The sequence below is a fragment of the Macrotis lagotis genome, chromosome 2 (genome assembly GCF_037893015.1).
Source record: "Macrotis lagotis isolate mMagLag1 chromosome 2, bilby.v1.9.chrom.fasta, whole genome shotgun sequence".
Taxonomy (NCBI): Eukaryota; Metazoa; Chordata; class Mammalia; order Peramelemorphia; family Peramelidae; genus Macrotis; species Macrotis lagotis.
Window position 1 is genome coordinate 287653917 of NC_133659.1, and position 21571 is coordinate 287675487.

General features: G+C 50.1%; 1 protein-coding gene across 3 annotated transcripts; it reads left to right on the forward strand.

The window, feature by feature from the left end:
- The first annotated feature begins 3851 nt into the window (after positions 1-3851).
- On the forward strand, positions 3852-21316 carry AGAP2 (ArfGAP with GTPase domain, ankyrin repeat and PH domain 2). 3 transcript variants are annotated; one of them, XM_074226271.1, is made up of 19 exons: positions 7941-9151; positions 11336-11394; positions 12809-12896; positions 13070-13155; positions 13359-13506; positions 14089-14223; positions 14622-14731; positions 14984-15142; positions 15340-15426; positions 15520-15624; positions 16082-16244; positions 16494-16610; positions 16861-16989; positions 17989-18137; positions 18483-18573; positions 18859-19081; positions 19223-19478; positions 20129-20329; positions 20672-21316. In XM_074226271.1, the coding sequence occupies exons 1-19, from the start codon at positions 8020-8022 to the stop codon at positions 20972-20974; spliced, it is 3741 nt and encodes a 1246-aa protein (XP_074082372.1). In that variant the 5' UTR covers positions 7941-8019; the 3' UTR covers positions 20975-21316. The 3 variants fall into 3 exon arrangements, with proteins under 3 accessions (XP_074082374.1, XP_074082372.1, XP_074082373.1); XM_074226272.1 differs by having other exon boundaries at positions 16497-16610; XM_074226273.1 differs by lacking the exons at positions 7941-9151; positions 20672-21316 and adding an exon at positions 3852-4177 and having other exon boundaries at positions 20129-20335.
- The last annotated feature ends 255 nt before the right edge of the window (positions 21317-21571 follow it).

Sequence of the window (21571 nt, forward strand, 5' to 3'; positions counted from 1 at the left end):
ATATTTATTACTTACAGTCTTAGAGAATTGCAATAACAAACTGCATTAAAGTACCTTAATAGTATATATCAGAGGCATGAATTAAATCTAGTTCTCCCTAACTCCTAGACCAACCCCTTTATCCACTATACTAGGAATGCTTCTCCTAATACCTTTTACAAAGTACAACAGGAATGGAACATTGACAGTCACTTCCCTTCAGCCCAAACTCACAAAACTTTCAGGGTCTTGTGAGTAACAAGATGGTAGACTAAGCATTTTCTCCAATCTTCATGACTTCTCCAAAACAGATGTGTGGCAAAGCAACTTCAGCTATTTCCATGGTTTAAGACACCCAGAATCCAAAAGAAGGTTAAAAAACGACAACCCCCAATCCCAGGAATTGAATTTATTGACCCTGAGCTCACTCAGCATCCCTTCCTCTCTTTCCATACCACCAGCAGCAAAACTAGCAGACCAAGGAAACCTCATAGATTTGCATAAAAATCCACCCCTGCACCTCAGTCCCTTCTTTCTTTCCGGCACTCTGGAGAGCCCAACTTCAGGCTTCAAAAATTTTTTGATCCTCAACAACTTGGCTACAACCTTCAGGAGCAGAAGCCTACTGGGAACTGCAACTCAGAAGCATCAGTGCTACAAAGCTCTGAACTACTCATGATGTATTAGGAATAACTCTGACCTTTTCTGTTTCAAGTAATTTCCCTTGTAAACTCCCAAGTCCCCCCAAGACCCACAGAATCTTTAACTATTCTTAGCCCTATTAGTTGTTCTCTTTCCAGAATAAACTTCATCTGGGAAGGAGGGAATGGAGCAGAATCACCAGTGTTCATACTGGTGGGCTGTATAATACCCTACCAAGCCTGAGGGAAAATGCACAGCATCCAACTAAGGCCAGTTTTGAACATCCAAAAGTTCTTTAGGGCTGAGATGTAAGCCAATGAACAAATGAATTGCCCAATATCAGAGGAACCTAAGGTACTTTGAGATATATCCCCCAAGAAAACCACAATCAGAGGGGAAGGAGTCAGAAAGTGAATGATAGGAAAAATAAAGTTTGGGGGAGCAGAGAAAAAATGAAAATATCAAAAGATTTCAGGAAGAAGAAATTTTAAAGACTTTGAACATAAATAAATCAAAAGGAAAAAGATGAGATTGAGAATACAAATTCACAGAAGTAAAAGACAAATGTGAAGAACAGAAGCAAGAATCAATAACATTAACAGAATTCCTTTACTAACAACTAAATGCATAGATATATGTAACCATGTGTGATGTGAGGGGAAAGGGTTGAATATATTTATTTCTCTTTCCCAGGCTCTGTCTTCTAGGCCTTTAAGGATAGGGTCACCTCCAAGAAAATTTCTCTGAGATCCAGGTGAAAAATGATCTCCCCCTCATCAAATTATTCCAAATACTTTATAACTTCTTCTTTGAACTTAAATCATTCTCTCTTGTATTAGTTATTTTGTGTTCATGCCTTCCCTCCCCCCCCCACCTTATAATCTATGATTATTCTGCCTTATTTTTGTATAGCACAATGCTGAAAATGTGTTGGGTAATAGGTAGCTAATGTTTCTTGCAAAGTAAAGATACATATATTAGGGAATGGTTAAATAATATGTGGCACATAATTGTACTAAAATATTCCATACTATAAAAAATGATGAATATGATGAAAGCAAAGAAGGGGGAGAAGACATATGGATTGAAAAATGAAACTTGAAGAACTAGAGAAGCCATAGACTCAGATCCTTGTACTATAAAACTATAATTACCCAAGACTGGCCCCAAATACCTAGGAGAAAACATCTTCCCTGCTTCTTTGCAGACATGAGGATTATGGGCATGAAACACTACAAATAATGTCAAACTTTAAAAAATATATTGATAAGTGTTGTTAAACATTTTTTCTCCTTTTTTATTCTTTATAATTAATGGCTCCTTGGGAAAGGGAAGGATACTTTGATGTTAAAACAAGGTTCACTACTAATTTTTAAATAATTTTTTTCTTGGATATTTTGTTGAACTAAAGGAAAAAAGGGGAGAGATTAGAGAGCATGAAACATTTAGATTTTTAGAACTGGAGTTGAAGTGGTTTGCTCAAAGTCCTACAAGAAATAGCAAAGTCAAAATTTGAATCCAGATCTAGACTTCCAGTTTAGTGAAATTCTTTCTACTAAATCATGCTCCCTATCTTCCCAAGATTCAACCCTTTCCTTACTTTCCCTGTCCCCCATCTTGAATGGTCAATTCACTTTGTACCTTTGCAACCAAGTACTTTCATTGCCATCACAAAGTACTGTGGGCAGCAGTTCAACGGATTACTCTTTGGGACCACAATAAAAATCAACATGAAAACAATTTCATAACACAAACACATGTTCCACACATGGGTATGATTGTAAGGCATCATAAGTCAGGATGATTTTTTTAACCCAGGTAAATAAGGCCACAGTAGGGAGACCTCTGAATAAAGTTCTGTGGCAAGAGACCTATTTCATCCTTGCCTGGAATATAAAGACCCCCCCCAAAGCTCCCAAAGCTGCAAGCACTCACTGCCCCAAGTCCCAAGAAGATACAACAGCCCAAGTAAGAAATGAAAATCAACCACCTCCCTATCCCACAAAGTGAGCTGCACACCTTGGAAAGACTTTGAAATAGGTATCACTTTTTCTGGCAACTTGATTGAGGGATAAGTTGATAATCATTCTTTCTCATATTCTCTTTTTAAAATCTTCAAAGGGAGACAAGCAAGTAAAAGGAAGTTGGTTAGAAATGGAGCTTGGGAAGAATAGTGGTGGTCTTAGGATGAGAGGTTTTAAAGCTTGTATAGATCTTAAAGATCACCCTCTTCATTTCTTTTTTTTGGGGTTTTTTTTTTTTTTTGCAAGGCAAATGGGGTTAAGTGGCTTGCCCAAAGCCACACAGCTAGGTAATTATTAAGTGTCTGAGGTTGGATTTGAACTCCTGACTCCAGGGCCAGTGCTCTTTCCACTGTGCCACCTAGATGCCCCCCCCCCCATTCCTTTGAACAGAATGACTGTTTTAGAAAATGTTCTATTTTTTTTTTCAATTACACTTCTGTGTAATTCCTCATACTTGGGGTTAGAGTGGAGGAAATGTTTGGGGGAGGGGGCATTGTTTGGGACCAGGATAACAGAATAAAGGAAGGATAGAAAATAAAGATCTTATAAATGTTGAAATGACTTGAGAAATGCACACATGAGGTACAAATAAGTATAATGGGCTTGTTCCTGCTAGAATCATGATCAATTTGGATTAACTCTTGTCTTTTCTATTTTGAATCATTTCACCTGTAAATTCCACTGTAGACCCACAGAATCTTTACCTAATCTCCACCCTATTAATTATTCTCTTTCCAGAAGAAGCTTCATCTGGGAAAGAGGGAGGGAAGGAAGAAGGGGAGGGGGGGATGGGGGAAGAGTGTTATTGGAATGGCCAGGGTAGCAAGAGCAAGGCCAGGTTGCGTACAGACTAAGTATGAAAGGTTGCTAATAGGAAAAGTTATGAGTATGTGTGCAAGTTTCTGAATGAATGTGTCCCTTATGTGAAACTGAATGTGCAAAGTTATAAGGCCATACAAGGCCATAAGTGTGTCAGATTTGTTTGTAGGAGGCTTGTTAGTTAATTGTTGGAGGCACCAAGTGTTCCAGACTGTACCTGTGATAATTCCTGCCTTGCTTTTCCATAACCACCACCTTCTCCTCTAGGCCTTGACCTTCGCATTAAGGTGGCTCCCTTCACCTGGTTGAGGAATCCTGGTCAGGGCTGCTTGGTGGCCTACATAACAACACTAGAGGGGGTGTGAGAGAGGTGCAGCGGTTATTGCTGCCTCAGACTGTGGGTTTGAAGCACAACAGCCAGGAAGTGAGACTGACAGACAAACGGAAGGGCGGATGGAAGCCAGGAGCACTACTCCTTCTTGAGTTGGTAAATGTGGGCATGGGTCGGGGGGTCATTGAGAATTGCTAGCCTGGCCAAACGGGCCTAGGCATGATGTATGCCCAGAGGCAGCTGGCTACAGCTGCAGTTAAGGCAGAAGTCAGACGACATGAGGTTGCCAAGCGGCACCTGAACCTACTCAGAAAGTTGGCAGAGAAGGTGAATGATCCACAACTCCGGGACGACATCAAGACCTCACTGGACAGTATTAGAGGTGAGAGTAGATCTTGTGCCCAACCTGAGGGTATTTGAGGATCTGAGGAAGGGGGGTTCAGCCTAAGATTTCACTGGTGAGTTAACCACTTCCTTGTCTACCCGCACTAAAAGGGACTCTAGGGGACAGAGTCCTGTTAAAATTGTAATGAGTTGAGTTTGGAAGAAAGCCCACTTGTCTCTATCTCTAACTCCAATAAGAGGTCACTAATGAGGTGGCTTTCAGTACTGGGAAAACATGGACAGTTTCTGCTGGGGGAGGAATTGTCTGTGAGTGACTCAATCATTGACCTAGAGAGATGGGAACAGAAAGAGACTTGTGGGGAGAGGAGTTTTAAGGGCAAGATCATTTGAATCCCAGATGCATTCCTAGTACCCACCTGCTGAACCACAGCCAGGGAAACAAATATTTGTGCACATACACACACATTCTTAAACATGCATATTTAGATAGTGATACACATACGGTCTCAGACAGTCAGAAACACACTTGTCATAGACACATGCTCACCAATCTAGTACCCCCCCTTCTTGTCTTCTGTCACTTTTCCTCAATATTTTCTTGTTCCTGTCTCTCCACCCCTGCTTCCGTTCTACCTCATTAGCACTATTACAGCAAGCAATGACAACACAGGGAGGAAGTGTTGCCATAGCAACACCATCTGCCACATCCTTCTGCCCCCTTTCACCCCCAAATCCTGTGGTGGGGGCCTAGGATGGGAGAAAGACTTAAGCAGTTGCAAATCACCTTCACAACTCCATATTACATACATTAACAGAATTTGACCCTTTTGCTCAAAGCTCTCCAATCTTCACATTTGGAGTATCAAAGAACCAATCAAGAACAGGCCAAGTTTAGGGTAGGATGGGGGATGGGGACAGTATAGAGAAACAGAAACTAGCTCAATTGTCACCTCACTTCCAATTTACCTCATTTCTTCTACTTTCAACTGTCTTCCTATGTGATTTTCTGGTGTCCAGAGGAGATGATAGTTATTCTACTCATTCTTTCCCCAAGACCATCTTTCTGGGAGCTTAATTTATAGAGAATAGGAAAAATAGGATGAAAATCTACCCCATGTTTCCTACAGAGGCATTGCATTTCCAGTTCTGTACTGTCCCTGCTGGCCCCTGGGTGGTGAAGATATTGCTCATGTTTTCCCTCCACCTTCCACATTGCCATGGGAGCACAGTTGTTGCATTCCAGTGACAGATTTAGGGACTTCAGGTTAGAGTGATGAGAGTAGGTTTATCCCCCCAGTGGCATCCTGGACACCTGCCCAGTGTGGACTGGTATGCCTAGTCAGGACATTCAGCTCTGCCTCCTCCAGCAGAGAAGGGAGGGGTTTTGAGTGTTGTGGGAACAAACAGACAACCCCAAAGAAAGGAGAAAAGGAGGAGACTCCCTTCTCTGAAATTCCCTGGGGACCTCAAGAACTAGGATGTGACAATCCCTTAGGGATAGTTGTACCTATTATACAGAAGGAAAAACTGAGGACCAGGCAGGGATAGGAAAACAGATCAGAGGTGACAACTCTTCTAACCCCATTCCCTACAGACAACCACATAAAGACCCAAGCGTTCAGGCGCCCGTGTCCGGGAGAGGGCGACATCTCGGTTTTTTCCAGGTCTTTTTGTAAAGATAAGGGGAGCCGACCCCTAGGTTGGGCGCTGAGGGAGGTCGGGTACAAGAGCAACTCGGAGAACAAATGCCCCCCCCCGTCCCTCCCCCCACCCCGGGTCCCCAATTAGTTCCCAACCCGGGCCCCGCTCGCCGGCGGCTCCTGCCTCCAAGAGCCGCCCACGGCAACTCTTATTATAGCCCAGGCTGCGTCAGGGGGAGGGAGAGAAAGGAAAGGAAGATGGGGAGAATGTTTGGTTCCTGGGGTTCGGAGGAGGGGTCTGGAGAGGTTACTGCTCTAACCCGCCCCAAGGCCAGGGTCCCGCCCCCTATTCCCAGGCGCGGACAAGATAGAGCGACCCCGGGTTATCCACTTCTATCTCTTTTCTAGGAAGGATAGGAATCCCCTGATTTAGGGTACCAGGAGACGCATAGACCTGTTCTATCCTATCCCCTTCCACCTCCCTTCCAAAAAAGTCAACAAATATAAGGAAACCCGGGAATTCTCAGTTGCTACTCCCTCGGTGAGCCGGCATCTATCTGATAAACACACCTTTGTACACTCCTGCTTTGTTGGGGGAGACGTACCGAGGTGGGACTTCACTCACCCCCATTTTTTCCCTCAACCATCCTTCCCTTTCCCTTTCTCCAGAGGCCCCCTTTGGCGCCCCTGCCTTCCACTGATCCCTCTTCCCTCATTATTCCCGCTGTTTCCCCCGAGTCCTTTCGGAGCCAGTGTTGCCATGGATACAGGATGCATTTTTGTGAGAGCGGAGGGGTGTGAAGCCCCAGATTTATGCCCTCCTCTCAGCCCGGGAGTCTTTGATTCACGGCGTCCTGGTGTCCCCTCTACGCCGCCCCCTACCTTCCGCCAACCAACTTGGTACCCCGCTCAGTCTTCTGGGGGGAGGGGGCAGGGACTTTGGAATGCCAGATTCCCTCCAGGACGGACTTGGGATTGGGCAGTCACAGCCTAGCCCTTGGTGGTGAAAGGACATGGGGGACTCAGCGTAGGAGTCAGCCCCTTGCACCCACTGTAGGGAGCGAGGATAGCCGAAGACTTAGCTCACCTCGAGGTGAGGGTCTCTTAGGGTCCAGAGGCTTCCGAATTTCTTTCTTCAAAGACCCGCCCCCCCCCTCCCATGGGCAAAGTGGCTGAAGGGATGCTTCTCCCGGCTGGAGTGACTGCCCTTCAGCCTACATTCGCAAGCCCCTTTCCCCACGTCCAGTTGCTCTGCAGAAGGGGAAAAGCTGGGGGCCAGGACCTAGTCGGCTTCAATCCAGTCCGGGATTTGGGGAGGAAATCCAGTCCGGGATTTAGAAGTGGAATCCAGTTCTGGCTTTTGCACCATCCATTTAGACAGCCCGGCTGGTGTGTGTGTATGTGTGTGTGGTGGGGAGGTGGCGGGGAGATTTGGTTGGGAGGGGGGGGCGGCAGGGGGCCGCCTCCTCCTCAGTGTGAGGGGAGAGCCCGGATACATCGCGCATCCGGACCCGGCCGAGTCCCGGTGAACCCCCGCGAACCCCCGGACCCTCGCCTAGCCCCTAAGCCCCTCCCTCCCCCAGACCCTCCGGCCCCCATCATCCTCCTGCATCCTCCTGCATCCTCCCCCCTCCTTCTCATTACATCTCCATCCTGCATCCTATCCTCCCTGCGCCCCCGCGTATCTTCCGCATTTCCCTCACCCCTTGCATCCCCTTCCTCTGGACCCCACCCCCCAGTCCTTCTCCCCTGCTCTCCATCCTCCACCCTTCTTCCCCTAAGCACACCCCAGCCGCCAAACCCCATCGCCCCCGCACTCCATCTCTTCTGCCTCTCCCCTTCCCTGGCATTGCCGTTTCCCCCACGTCGCCCATTTGCCCTGGCTACCCCCTCCTACTCTCTCAAGCCTCCCCCTTCAAGACCCCCCAGCTCTGCTTCCCCTCACCGGCTGGGGGATGCGAGGTTACGCCCTCGCCTCCTGAGAACCGCACTCAAGGTCCCAGGCCTGGGAAAGGGTTGGGGGTGCAGGGTGGGGGGCATGGAGAGGAGGAGCCCTGTGTGATGGGAGGGGGGTGCTCTCGGAATAGGCGGAGGCGGCGGGGACCTAGGAGCCTGGGCGGGGGTTGAGCAGGGGACCGAGTCCAGCGACAAGCACGCAGAGCTACCCCATGGCCGGGCCTCCCTGAGCCAATTCGGGGGAAGCCCCCTCCCCACCCCAGGCCGGGGGTTTCGGGGCCCCATGAGCCGGGGTGCGGGCGCGCTTCAGCGCCGGACAACGACCTACCTCATCTCGCTGACCCTGGTCAAGCTTGAGTCTGTGCCTCCACCGCCTCCCTCGCCATCAGGGGCTGGGGCCCCGCTAGTCAGGGCACCAGAAGGGGGAGAACCTGGAAGCCCTCGGGGCGCAGATGAGACCGGCAAGAAGCGGCAGGAACGTCTCTTCCACCGACAAGATGCGCTGTGGATCAGCACCAGTAGCGCGGGGGCAGGGACGGAGACCCTTTCCCTGTCCCCTGCTCCAGCTAGCCCAGCCTGTCCGGTCTCCCCTGCTCCGGGTCGTCGCCTCTCCCTTTGGGCAGCCCCTCCTGTCCCCCCGCTCTCCGGGGGACTGAGCCCGGACCCCAAGCCTGGGGGGGGCTCCACGGCTTCCCGGCGCCCACTACTCAGCAGTCCAAGCTGGGGGGGTCCGGAGCCAGAGAGCCGGGGTGGGGGGTGCGTCCCAGGCTCCTCTTCCCCCCACCCCGGCACCGGCAACCGTCGTCTCAAGGTGGCGCCCCCCCCACCTGCCCCCAAGCCTTGCAAGACGGTCACCACGAGTGGGGGCAAAGCTGGAGGGGGGAAGACCGCAGGGAGTCGGCTCTCATGGCCGGAAAGCGAGGGCAAGCCGCGGGTCAAGGGGTCAAAGAGCAGTGCTGGGGCGGGAGCCCCCGCCGGAGTCGGAACCGCGGTCGGAGCAGGAGCTGCAGCCGGACAGGGGGCTGGAGCCCGAGGAAAGTTGTCCCCGCGTAAAGGCAAGAGTAAGACGCTGGACAACAGTGATCTGCACCCCGGGCCACCCGCCGGCTCTCCTCCTCCTCAAGCGGCCCCGGCAACTCCGGCTGCCTCTCCAGCTGCCTCTGCCACCTCCCCTGGGCTTCCCCCGGGGCCTGCGCCTCCCATCACTCTGGAGCCCCCTGCCCCTGGGCTGAAACGGGGCCGGGAGGGGGGTCGTGCCTCCACCCGCGACCGGAAGATGCTCAAATTCATCAGTGGCATCTTCACCAAGAGTACCGGGGGACCCCCAGGTCCAGGGCCATCTCCTGGACCCCCAGGCCTGACCTCCAGCAGCGGGTCCCGGGAGCTGCTGGCTGTAGAGCTTCGTGCCTCTCCCAGTGAGTAAGGCCAAGGGGAGGGGGAGAATTGAACTGTAGGGCCTGGAGGGTATCATGGCTAGATCTCAATGCAAAAGCTTTGCAAGCCTAAAAGATTTAGAAAAAAAAAATGTCACTTATCCTAACTCTCCAGTACAACCTGTAAGAGAAACTAGAATGGGAGTGCAGGCCTGAAGGAAACAGTCTGGACTTTAGGGACACTGGGGTTCCTACTTACCACCTGATGACCTCTCAGTGGTTGAATTTGTGTGGAGAGATGCAACAGGACTTGCTGGGTGTCCTTTGAAGATCAGGACCAGGAGAGGGAGCTTGATTAAGGGGGAGTGGCTAGCTTGTATTTCTGTCTATAGGTCCCAGGGAGGGTGACTCAAGCCTGCTGGGAAAATGTGTCCTTGGTCAGGGTGAGAATAAGCAGGCATTTGCAGATTCCCCCAGGAAGTCAGACATCCCCAATTCCCACTCTTGCCTGGTACTTAGGACAGAGAAATGGAACCACATGTATTATTTGTGAACCCCTCCAAAGGGAATTTGATAGAAGATGAGGATGAGAAGAACTGGGAGAAGGTCTATGATCCTGTGTACTTGGTGCCAGCAGGTTCCATAACTAATTTGCAGGCAGCCACTCGCCTGTACCCTCGGGGAGGGTAGCAGGCGAGTGAGAGAGATGTCAGGGATGTTATCTTTTGCTCAGTGTCCTGGATGCAGAAGGGGGAGTGGAGGGGAAATGTGTGGGTTGAAACTACTGGATATTTAACTGCAAAGCTATAGGGGGTAGAGAGCTTGAGATGGAGGTGGGATGTGATGGCGGGGAGCCTCACTTCCCACTTACCCTCCTCCCTCCCACATAAAGTCAAATTCAGATCAGCTGGGGTCCTACCTCAGTGAGTCAGGAGTGATGGGGAACTGCACAGTTCTTGCTCTGGTTGTATTTGTTGTGTTTTTAGCTTTGGCTTCATTGGACTTGAGATGTAGGGTAGGGGCGGAGTGGGTCTGTTCCCTCTCCTGGGAGGCTGTCGGGGAGCGGGGGTGGTGGCCCGAAGTTTGGCTCCGGAGCTGTCAGGAGCAGATGGCTTCAGATCCGCTTGCTCCCACTGCAGCTGCTCCACCCTAGGAACGTCCAGGCCTCCAGTGTCAGGCTGTCAGACACAGGGGATCAGGCAGACTGGAATAAGACTGGAGCAAGGGATCTGAGGGGACAGGGCTGGAAGAAGTTTCCAAAGCCCTCTCCCTACAGCACCTTGCTATAGATCACAACTGGATAGAGTTGATGCTTACTTTTCCCCCTGAGCTTCACTTCCTCAATTTGGTATTGGATTTCTGTCCTGACCAAACTCTAGAGGGATGAGGAAGAGGGCACATTTTCGGAGGGGTTTACTCCCCTGAACTTCCTTTCTCCAATTTTCTACTGAGGGTCTTACCTAGTTAAACCCAAGAGGGATGAGAAAGTGTCTGATTTTGCAAGGATCTTGGTTCTTTAAATTAAATTTTGGAACTGACAGAAAACTACTACTTGGGATTTGACCTGTGCCTGTGACCTTGAAAGAGAGAGGGATTTTAGTCATATGTATTATCTCCATTGAAAGCCTCAGTTTCCCTTTTGCTAGAAAATAGAGATTGAGAGGTTCTCCCTTTCCTCCTTAGCTTCCACCTTCCACTCTATCCCTGCATCTAACCTCAGGCTCTGTCTTCCCTTTGAATCAACCCCATCCCCTCACACTATAAACCTTCTGGACTCTTCTTGGCCATCCTCTTAGAGAAGGGGCACCAGTTCTTCTGGGCTGGGATGTGGAGGGGCACATAGTTAGGGATGTGCTTTAAGGGAGATGCCAATGTGAAGTATTTTTGTCTCTCTGGTTCTGTTGCTAAGCAACCTGTGAGCGGCAGCAACAGCTGTGGGGAAAGCAAGCTTGATGGGGGCGGAGTGTGGACCACTGTCTTAGCATCTAATTCCCTAGCTTTTTCAACTCAAGGGAAGTGACCCATCCTTGAAGGGGGGGGGGGGGGGAGTGGGAAGGCAGAAAGGTATAGGAGTTTGTGTTGTGTGTGTGTGTGTGTGTGTGTGTGTGTGTGTGTGTGTGTGTGTGTTACCGAAATGCTCACTATTTCATTTCCATGTGGGCTTTCTCCATCAGACCTAGAAGGCCAAACAAATCTAAACCTCTCTTATCTTCTATCTTCTTTCAGAAGCTGTGGTTAATAGTCAGGAATGGACTTTGAGCCGATCCATCCCTGAACTGCGATTGGTACGTGAGCCAGTGTCCTTGACTATATAGTAAAGTCCCTTCCAGGTTTATTTCTCTCTCTCTGATTGTATTCTCATCCACTCCTCTCCTCTTTTTCTAAGATGATAGTGGTGAATTGTGATTCGTCATTGTCCCTCCATTATCCTATGTTCTATCGTTTCATATCACCTCCTCTTTTTCTTCTTTTTGCCCAATATTCCCCATTCAATTTCTCTTCCTGTTTTTCCTATGCTTTTCTCCTCCCTCTGGAGAGTTAGGTGGTACAGTGGCATTAGGAGGACAGAGGTTCAAATCTAGATTCAGACACTTGCCACTTACTAGCATTGTGATCTTGAGCCAGTCATTTAACTCTGATCACCTGGAATCCAAGGCAACTTGATACATATCTGGCCACTGGACCCAGATGACTCTGGGGGGAGAAGGCTCATGAAGCTCCTCACTCAAATCCAATTTACATGCATGTTATGGTCTTCAAGAATAAAGGATATCATCATCATCCTCCCCCCTCCAGACCTCTCCTCATTGCAGTATCTCCTCCAGTCTTTTCCTCAAATAAATTCCATATAGTCCAGAACTTGGGATTTAAAACAACATTCTAATTGGTTTAAGAGAGGTTATCACTTGCTCTCTGTCCCCCTGAAAAAATAAGAGACTCCATTCTGTTGGTATTTCCTTATGTGATCCTTGGATAATTTTCTGCCTTTAAAATCACAGAATCTTACCTAGCTGTGTGGCCTTGGGCAAGCCACTTAACCCCATTTGCCTTGCAAAAACCTAAAAAAAAAAATCACAGAATCTCAAAGTTTGGATGTATCTAGTTCAGCCCATATCTGAATAGAGGTCCCCTTCACAACATTCCCATGTCATATTAAAGTTGGAAGGAAGCTTAGACATAATACAGTGCAACTCATTCTACAGATGCAGAAACTGAGGTCCAGAAAAGATGAAGTAATATGTCCAAGGTCACATAGTTACCAGTCCTTTTGACTCCAGGTTCAGTGTCCAGTGGTTCTTCCACTACACCATGCTGCTCTCTTATTTCTCCCCATGCCTTCTCCCAGGTTTTTATCCAATCTTCCTTCTTGAATGATTGACCACTGTCAGTCACTTCAGATTCAATGAGAGTAAAATTCTTCCATCATTCCAAATCTCAAGACAATGTTCTCTTTCTTTCTTTCTTTCTTTCTTTCTTTCTTTCTTTCTTTCTGGCAAGACAATGGGTTAAGTGACTTGCCTAAGGTCACACAGCTAGGCAAGTATTACGTGTCTGATACGTGATTTGAACTCAGGTCTTCCTGACTACAGGGCTAGTGCTCTATCCATTGCACCACCTACCTGCCATCCCCATTACTGTGTTCTTAATCCCCTTGATCTTTGTTCCATCTATGACTTCAGTTCACTCCCTTGTTCACAGGGGGTACTGGGTGATGCTCGGAGTGGGAAGTCATCGCTTATTCACAGATTCCTGACTGGTTCTTACCAGGTGCTAGAGAAGACAGAGAGTGAGTCCGTGAGAATGAAAAAGGATTGGGGGAGGGGGAAGGGAGTCAAGAAAATTTTGAAACAAGTCCTAAACTTTGGGACCTTTCCCATTACCATGATAACTGAGGTATATACATGATGTAAATGTATGTGAGTTTGCTGCAACCTTTCCCCCACTAATAATCTTGGACAGGTGAGCAGCATAAAAAGGAGATGTTGGTAGATGGACAAAGTCATTTGCTGCTGATCCGAGAAGAAGTAGGGGCACCAGATGCCAAGGTGAATGGGGAAGAAAAAGCAGAGAGGAGACTGAATAGTGGTTAGACTTCTGGGGAAGTAAAGTTGGAGAGGGGAGGGGAAGGGGAGGGAGGGATCACCTTTTTCTTGCTCCAGCCCTTCCCAGTTCTCCACTTGGTAGAGACTTGAGAGAGATAGAGAAGAATTCTTTCTGAATGATCCCTCATTTGTCTCTCCTGGTCTAGTTCTCCAGCTGGGCAGATGCTGTCATTTTTGTCTTCAGCCTGGAGGATGAGAATAGTTTCCAGGCTGTGAGTCGTCTCCATGTGCAGCTAAACTCCCTTCGTGGGGAAAGCCGGGGAGGTCTGCCCCTAGCACTGGTGGGAACACAAGGTAAGAAGATGCTAGGAAAAGGGGAGACACAGAAGAGTGCCAAGTAGTTGCCAGTGTAGGGAGATGTGTGGACAGAAGATGAAACTTTGGAGAAACATGAGAGATCTCTTCAAGTCTTTAAAGGTCTGTCACATAGAAGAGATATTAGGCTCCCTCTACTTGACTCTAGGACAGAAATGGGAACAATGAGAGAAAGTAGCAGGAAGGCAGAATTCAGCTCAATAGAAAGAAAAACTTCCTAACATTCAGAGCCATCCAAACAAGAAGTGAGTTGCTTGGTGAGTCAGTGGGTTCATCATTGCTAAAGTGGAAGGCTGGAGGGTCACTTGCAAGAACCACTGGAGAGGGGATTTCTGTTCAAGTCAAGGTGGGACCACATGACCTTTGGTTCTTTCTAAGATTTCTAAGACTAAGATTTGTTGATTCTGTGCAAATGAGAGCCAGAGCAGGATAGAAAGATAGTGGCGGCTTTCTCTGAATTAAGTTCTCTACTTCAATTCTTTTGCCTTTAGGGGACAGAAAGCAATAAGGACTGAGTGAAAGTGTAATTTTTTTTCTCTTTCACCTTTCTCTCCCCATCAGACCGGATTAGTGCTTCCTCCCCCCGGGTTGTTGGGGATGCTCGTGCCCGAGCTCTATGTGGGGAAATGAAGCGCTGCAGCTACTATGAGACCTGTGCTACCTATGGGCTCAATGTGGACAGGGTCTTCCAGGAGGGTGAGAGTGATTCGTGGGGACCTTGGAAGGTGGGACCAGTATGTAGATAAGATCCTTGTAATGGGAGGGCAGGATAAAGAAAGAGTGAAGAAGTGAGTGAAAGGAAAAAGGGAGACTGAAGGGAATGAAGAAAAAATAAAAGGGCAAAAAGGACTTGGGGAAGTTAAGGGGGATAATATGAATGCAGGGGTAGAGTGTGTGTTGATGAGTGGAGAGTTGGGTCATCAGTATGGGTTGGTTTTTCTTTCCCCCAGGTTCTGTTTGTGTGTGTGTGTGTGTGTGTGTGTGTGTGTGTGTGTGTGTGTGTGTGAGAGAGAGAGAGAGAGAGAGAGAGAGAGAGAGAGAGAGAGAGATAGTATCAGTCTCTACCTTCCTTTCTCCCCCCCCCCCCCCCACAGTGGCCCAGAAGGTTGTGACCTTGCGAAAACAGCAGCAGCTCCTGGCTGCCTGCAAGTCCCTGCCCAGCTCCCCCAGTCACTCAGCTGCCTCCACCCCTGTGGCAGGGCAGGTGAGAAGGGCAGGTTGGGGAATGTGAGGTGGGAGGCAGAAGAAGGGAGTCTCTGAGGTGTTGGGTAGGTTTAAGGATAGAGATTTTGGAGGACATGTAAGGGATGGGACTTTGGAAATAGTGGGAGGGAGTGTTGACTATAGCAATATCCCTGAAATCCCAGGTAAAATTCCCAGTCTTCCATTTCTACACGCATATGGGTTTGAGGAAATTCAGTACACTCTTCTTTGTATTCAAATCTCTTTTCTCCAGGCCAGTAATGGGGGGCATACAAGTGACTACTCATCATCCCTTCCTTCCTCACCCAACGTTGGCCATCGGGAGCTACGGGCTGAGGCAGTTGCTGTGGCTGGCTTGAGCACCCCGGGGTCTTTGCACCGAGCAGCCAAACGGAGGACAAGTCTCTTTGCGGTAGTGCCTTCACTAATCGTTCCTTCCAATCTAGACTAACAGACTCTCCATTAGACTCTCGTTCCACCAGTTCCCTTAAGCCCTGGGTTCTCTTGACGTCTCTTTCTCAGTTCACTCCCTTCATCCCTTCCTCCTCTTTCTTCCTGATATCTGCCACTTTGTTCCCAATCTATTCTAATAACAGTAAACCATTCCAGAATCGAAGAGGCAGCGACTCTGAGAAGCGAAGCCTGGACAGCCGAGGGGAGACCGCAGGAAGTGGCAGGGCAATCCCGATCAAGCAGGTAGACAGATTTTGTGACTGGGGGGAGGGGAAACACCTTGCCCACACGGTGTACCTTAACTTTTCCTCTGGCCCATTTTCATCCCTGCCCCAGAGTTTCCTGCTAAAGCGAAGTGGAAATTCCCTGAACAAGGAATGGAAGAAGAAATATGTCACATTGTCAAGTAATGGCTTCCTCCTCTATCACCCCAGCATTAATGTGAGTGCCCTCCCACCCTGCAGCGATGAATCCCTCCTCCACAGCCTCTAAGAGTCACCGGGATAATATCAGTCTATTTCCAGTTGTTTGAAAATCTCCCCTCTCCAGATAGCATAGTCTTTTTTAGCCTTGCTTCATCCCCCAACCAATCTCCACTGTGTATTATAGAAGGACTGATGTTTGGCTTCAAATCCCATCTTTGATATTATCAGTCATGGGAAGTCATTTCCACTGTGAGCCTTAGTTTCTTTCTTTATTAAATGGGATTCTTAAAGTACCTGCCCTCCATGGGGTTTGAGGAGAATCAAATGAAATATTGTATACAAAAATGATTTTCAACCTTTCAATAAATGTCAGATTATCAATATTTAGGGTGCTTTACAGCACCCTAAAGGTTTATGATGATTCAGACATTTTCTCTTACCCCTAACCATGTGGGAATCCTTCTGTCTCTCAGGATTACATCCACAGCACCCATGGAAAGGAGATGGATTTGCTTCGGACAACAGTGAAGGTACCAGGCAAGCGACCTCCTCGGGCCATCTCAGCCTTTGGCCCCTCTGCCAGCATCAATGGCCTCGTCAAGGATATGAGCACTGTCCAGATGGCTGAAGGCACAGGTGAGGGAGGGGCTAGGGTCCAAGGCAAAAGGGCAAAGAAGGATCCTTGGAAAAGGTCATTAGGAAGGTTGGGTAAAGGAGGTGTGGGGGATAAATGAAGAAATGGGAGCAGGGGGCAGGTGAATGTGGAGATGATGACAGAAAAGCAATGAGGGGGAGAGCTGGTAAAAGCAGTTATGGGGGGGAACGAAGGATGAAGGAATGTTATTGAAGATTTCCTTTTCTTCCCCTCAAATACTCTAACATTAGCAGACATCCCCACTCCTACTCCTACACCGAGTCCCAGTTCACTGCAGCCACCCCAGGATCAGACATCAAAGCATTTACTGAAACCAGACCGGAACCTGGCCAGAGCCCTCAGTACAGGTCAGTCTTACCTCTTCCCAAAACTAAATGCTGTTTTCTGGCCAAAATTAGGGGTCGGAGTGGAGGTTGGGGTGGTGGAGCAACCTTGAGAAGAGAGAGAAAAATAGATGAAATAGAGATGCACATTTATCTGAGGAAAAGAAAAGATAAGGGGGAGAAGGAAAGTTCTAAGGGAAAGAATTTTTTTGACATTATGAAGAAGGAAAAGCTGGCTCAGGGGAAACTGATTAAATTATGCATCCTCTTAAAGACTGTACACCATCTGGAGACTTAAGCCCCCTGAGTAGGGAACCTCCACCTTCTCCCATGGTGAAGAAACAGAGGCGGAAAAAATTGACCACACCGTCAAAGACGGAAGGCTCTGCTGGGCAGGCTGAAGGTGAGGCCATGAAAAGGCAGTCCTATTTTTTACCCCAACCGGAAACCCTGACTGTAGGTCCTGGGGTGGTATGGAAAAAGAGCCTGATCTGTGTTCTCTTTTGCATATTTTTATATCAACTGTGAACATTTTGATTAAAAGAAAAATGGGAATCCCTCAGTCCCTGGCCTTCTCCCTAGTGAACCCAGAGCTCCTGCCTCTTTCTCTCCAGTTGACCCCCATCTTCCTCTCCCTAGTCTTCCAATCTCAGTCCCTTTCTTTCCAAAGCTCACTGAGATCTGAACCCTTCCTTCCTGCTCCCCTTAGTATCTGCTCCTTTCAATTCATTACCTCATACTCTCCACACACATACACGGTACTCTCAGCCCCCTTTGCTCAGGGCCTGGATTCCAAATCTCCCTACTTTCACTGCTCTCTGCTTCTGCTCCACTCTGCTCTGGGGCCACTGACCTTTAGTTCTGCTTTCTCTCCCTATCTGTCTGTCTCTATTTTCCCCACTGCCTTTACCCTCTCCTCTCCACTCCTCTTTTCTTTCTTTCCTCTTCTCCTTTTACTCTTTGGTACTCCTGTTCTCTCTATGTGTATGTCTCTCTGTTTCCATCTCTCTGTATTTCTATCTCTTCCCCATTCCCTCTTTCCCCTGTCTCCACCATCTATCTTCTTTTCTCTATCTCTTCTATCTCTATTTCTCTTGTCTGTCTCCTTTGCTTCGGGAAACCAGCCAAGCGCAAAATGTGGAAACTAAAATCCTTTGGTAGTTTAAGAAATATTTATAAAGCAGGTAATAAAGTGGGGAAATTGGGGTGCAGGGGTTGGGGTGCACCTGCTTCCCCTGCATGTGCGTGGACTTCCTGCTTCCCCATTCTTCTTCCCCTCTCCCATACTGCTCCCACCCCACCCTGCAGGGGCCCTGGGACGGCTGTTTGGGGAGGTGGGGAGAGGGTTTGGGGAAAAGAGTGTTAGAATTCTACCATCCTGTTCTACCCGCCCTCCCCTCAGAGGAAAACTTCGAGTTCCTGATTGTATCAAGTACTGGCCAGACCTGGCACTTTGAAGCTGGGAGCTTCGAAGAGCGAGATTCCTGGGTTCAAGCCATCGAGAGCCAAATATTGGCCAGTCTGCAATGCTGCGAGAGCAGCAAGGTCAAGGTGAGTGCTGTAGGGGAAAGGTGTAGTGGAGGAGGCAGTGCCTGGGGAAAGGTACTTAATTGTGGTTGGGAGATTGAGAAACAGCGATCACAGAAAGAAATATTGAGAAAAGAGCTTTGAATCTGTGGTGGGAAAAATCCAGGCTTCGATATGTGTGTACGTGTGTGTGCGCTTTTGAATCTCAATTTCCTCTTCTGTAAAACACTGAGGCTAAATTAAATGCTCTCTAAGGTTCCGCCTAGCTCTAAATACGTATTGAGTCTTTGACAGAGCCCTGTCTGTCTCGTGTTTTCGGGGATTGCCTGCAAGGATCACTGCTAACCCGGGCTCTTCTTTTTCCCTTAGCTACGCACTGACAGTCAGAGCGAGGCTGTGGCCATCCAGGCGATTAGGAACGCGAAGGGAAACTCGCTATGTGTGGACTGCGGAGCTCCCAGTGAGTGAGGGTGTGGATGATCGGTGGAGGTGAGGGGCGGATCATTTGGAATGCGGGGGGAGCAGGGGTGGATGTTTATGTTCGAAGACAAACAGAACTTGGAGAGGAATGGGTCCAAGGTTCCGGGAAGGGCAGGGCGGAGAAAGAGATCCTTGGTTCTCGAGGTGAGGCAGAGAAGGGCAAGAGAAGGGCCCGAGGTGCAGAATGTGGAAGTATGGAGGCTGGAGGAGGGTATCTCGGACCAGAGAATGTGCAAGTGACTCGTACTCTCTGTCGAACCCCCAGACCCTACCTGGGCAAGTCTGAACCTGGGCGCGCTAATCTGCATTGAGTGCTCTGGAATCCATCGAAACTTGGGAACTCACCTGTCTCGAGTTCGATCCCTGGACTTGGATGACTGGCCGCGGGAGCTGACCCTGGTGCTGACGGCTATTGGCAACGAGACGGCCAATCTCATATGGGAGAGCGACACTCGAGGCCGAGCCAAGCCCACGCGGGAATCCTCCAGGTGCGAGGAGTCGGGAGAAAAGAGGGGAGAGGAGCGGTAAAGAAAAGTTGAATTGGTTTGCAAAAGGGGAAAGCAATCTTTGAGGGAGGAGAGGACCCTCTTATTGAACTCTTCCCCACTTCTATCCTCACGTCTTCTCAGGGAGGAGCGAGAGTCGTGGATTCGGGCCAAGTATGAGCAACTGCTCTTCCTGGCCCCACTGGGAGGTCCGGAAGAGTCCCTGGGCCGCCGCCTCTGGGCCGCAGTGCAGGCCCAGGATGTTGCTGGGGTGCTATTGCTCCTGGCTCACGCGCGGCACGGGCCTCTGGACAGCGATGTAGGGGACCCGCAGCTACGTTCCCCGCTACATCTAGCGGCAGAGCTTGCCCATGTGGTCATCACGCAGCTGCTAGTCTGGGTATGTGGAAAGGGGCAAAGATCTAGAGGCCTTCTTAGATAATCGAGGAGGGTCAAAGGAGACTGGCTGGGAATGCCGAGTGTCCTCAAGGACAGAAAGGCGTGACAGCCCCCCCACACACACACACCTTTCAGTTTGTCTTCTGTGTCCATCTTAGAACTAGAATTGGGGGAAGCTAGGTGGCTCAGTGGATAGAGCATTGGTCCTGGAGTCAGGAGGACGCGAGTTCGAATTCAGTCTCAGACGCTCGATTATCACTAGCTGGGTGACCTTGGCCAGGTCACTTAATCCTATTGCCTCGCCTCCAGGACCACCTTCGTCCTGACTCATATCTGGCCACTGGACTCAGATGACTAGAAAGGGAGACTGGTGACAAAGCACAGCACCTCCTCACTCCAATCCAATTTAGGTGCTCGTCATGGCTTCACTTCCACAGCAGATCTAGAACCAGGTCGGGGGGTGGGCGGCTTTGCTGAGGAGGGGGAGGAGGACCTCTGAGACGCCGCTCATCATCTTCAAATCTTTAATGTCTCTTTCGTTGACACTAATCCGGGTTGTCCCAATCATTTCTGTTTGATGGTGGGGGCTGCTCTGGGGCCCTGGTTCCCAGAGCGCGGAAGGCACTCTTACTTGTCGCCTCTTCTTGGCAGTACGGCGCCGACGTATCTGCTCGGGACGCTCAGGGCCGCACGGCGCTGTTCTACGCTCGGCGAGCTGGGAGCCAGCTGTGTGCGGACATCCTGCTGCAGCACGGCTGCCCCGGGGAAGGAGGCAGCGGGGCCACCACTCCTAGTCCCCGCCGGAGAAGCAGCGCCGCCAGCGTGGGCCGCGCCGATGCTCCGGTCGCGCTGGTATAGCGGCACCACGCAGACAGACACCCTCCCCCTCCCCTCCGGCCTGCCCCAGCATCTGTGCTCCGGGCCCCCTCACCCCCCACCCCACCCCACCCCACACCCCGGCACGGACACCCTCGTTGTGGATCGTTGGACACAGATTCCCTCTTCCCCTCTCCACGGGCACGCTCCCCACCACTCACACATTGCGGACACTGAACCCGATCTCCCGATAGCACCGTCTCTTTCCCCTGTTCCCTCCCAACCTCCCCCCCTCTCCAAGGGACACAGACTCCCGCACTCTCCCTAGCCGAGGCAGGGAGGCCTTTTTTGTGCGCATTAACCGCCCCGATTCCCCAGCCGGATGCACCCGCTGTTTCTCTCTCCATCTCGGGAACTCTCCGCCTTCCTGCAAGCGTTTGGGAAGGGAGATGGACCCTTGCTACTTTTACACTGGGCTATTGGACCTGCCCTCTGCTGGCTCCTGGGAAGGGGGAAAAAAGAAGTTTGCCCTTCAGATCCAGGATGACTCACGCTCCTCCCCGCCCCCATTCGCTGGACAGTTCGGCCCCCAGAGCCCAATGCCCAGGCTGGCTCCTGGGGAAGAGGGGAAGGTATCACGGTGTTTGGGAGGGGAGGGGGTGTGCTGGTCATGGGAGCTGAGGGCAGTTCTGGGGGATAGAAGGCTTGTTCATGGGCCCCTCCCACTCCCTCCACACCTGATTTCACTGCCCAACAAAAGGGGAAGTGGGCAGCGAGGGGCAGGACCCCGGCTACCCATGGGGGTGGGGACCCCAACCCTTTCCGTGAAAGGGACCAATGGGGGGGAGGCTAAAATAAAGACCCCTCCCTACACACCCACAGCCACACTCACATCCACCCACGGATGGACTGGGTCTGGGAAGCCAGGCCTCTGGCTTCCTCTCTCCACAACAGATAGAGAGTGGTGATGAATGAGATGGGGGCTCTTGGAACTGGGGAGGAAATTGTAATTTATTGCTTTGTGCCCCCTTGGGAGAGGGGGGCTGGGGAGGGGGGAGGGCTGGGACGTGGGGAGGGGGGGTGGGTTAGGGGAAACCTGGGGGGTGGGGGGTGATCTTGGGTTGTGAGTGTCTGTGACTGTGACTGCCTAACTGTGACTGTCCAGAGCCCGTGGTGTCCTGAGCCAGAGGACACCCCACCCACGGGACTCCCTTCTCCCCCAAGTTTCACCCCTCCCTCCCTCTTGCAGGAGAAGCTCTAGATCCAGCCTCCTGCCCC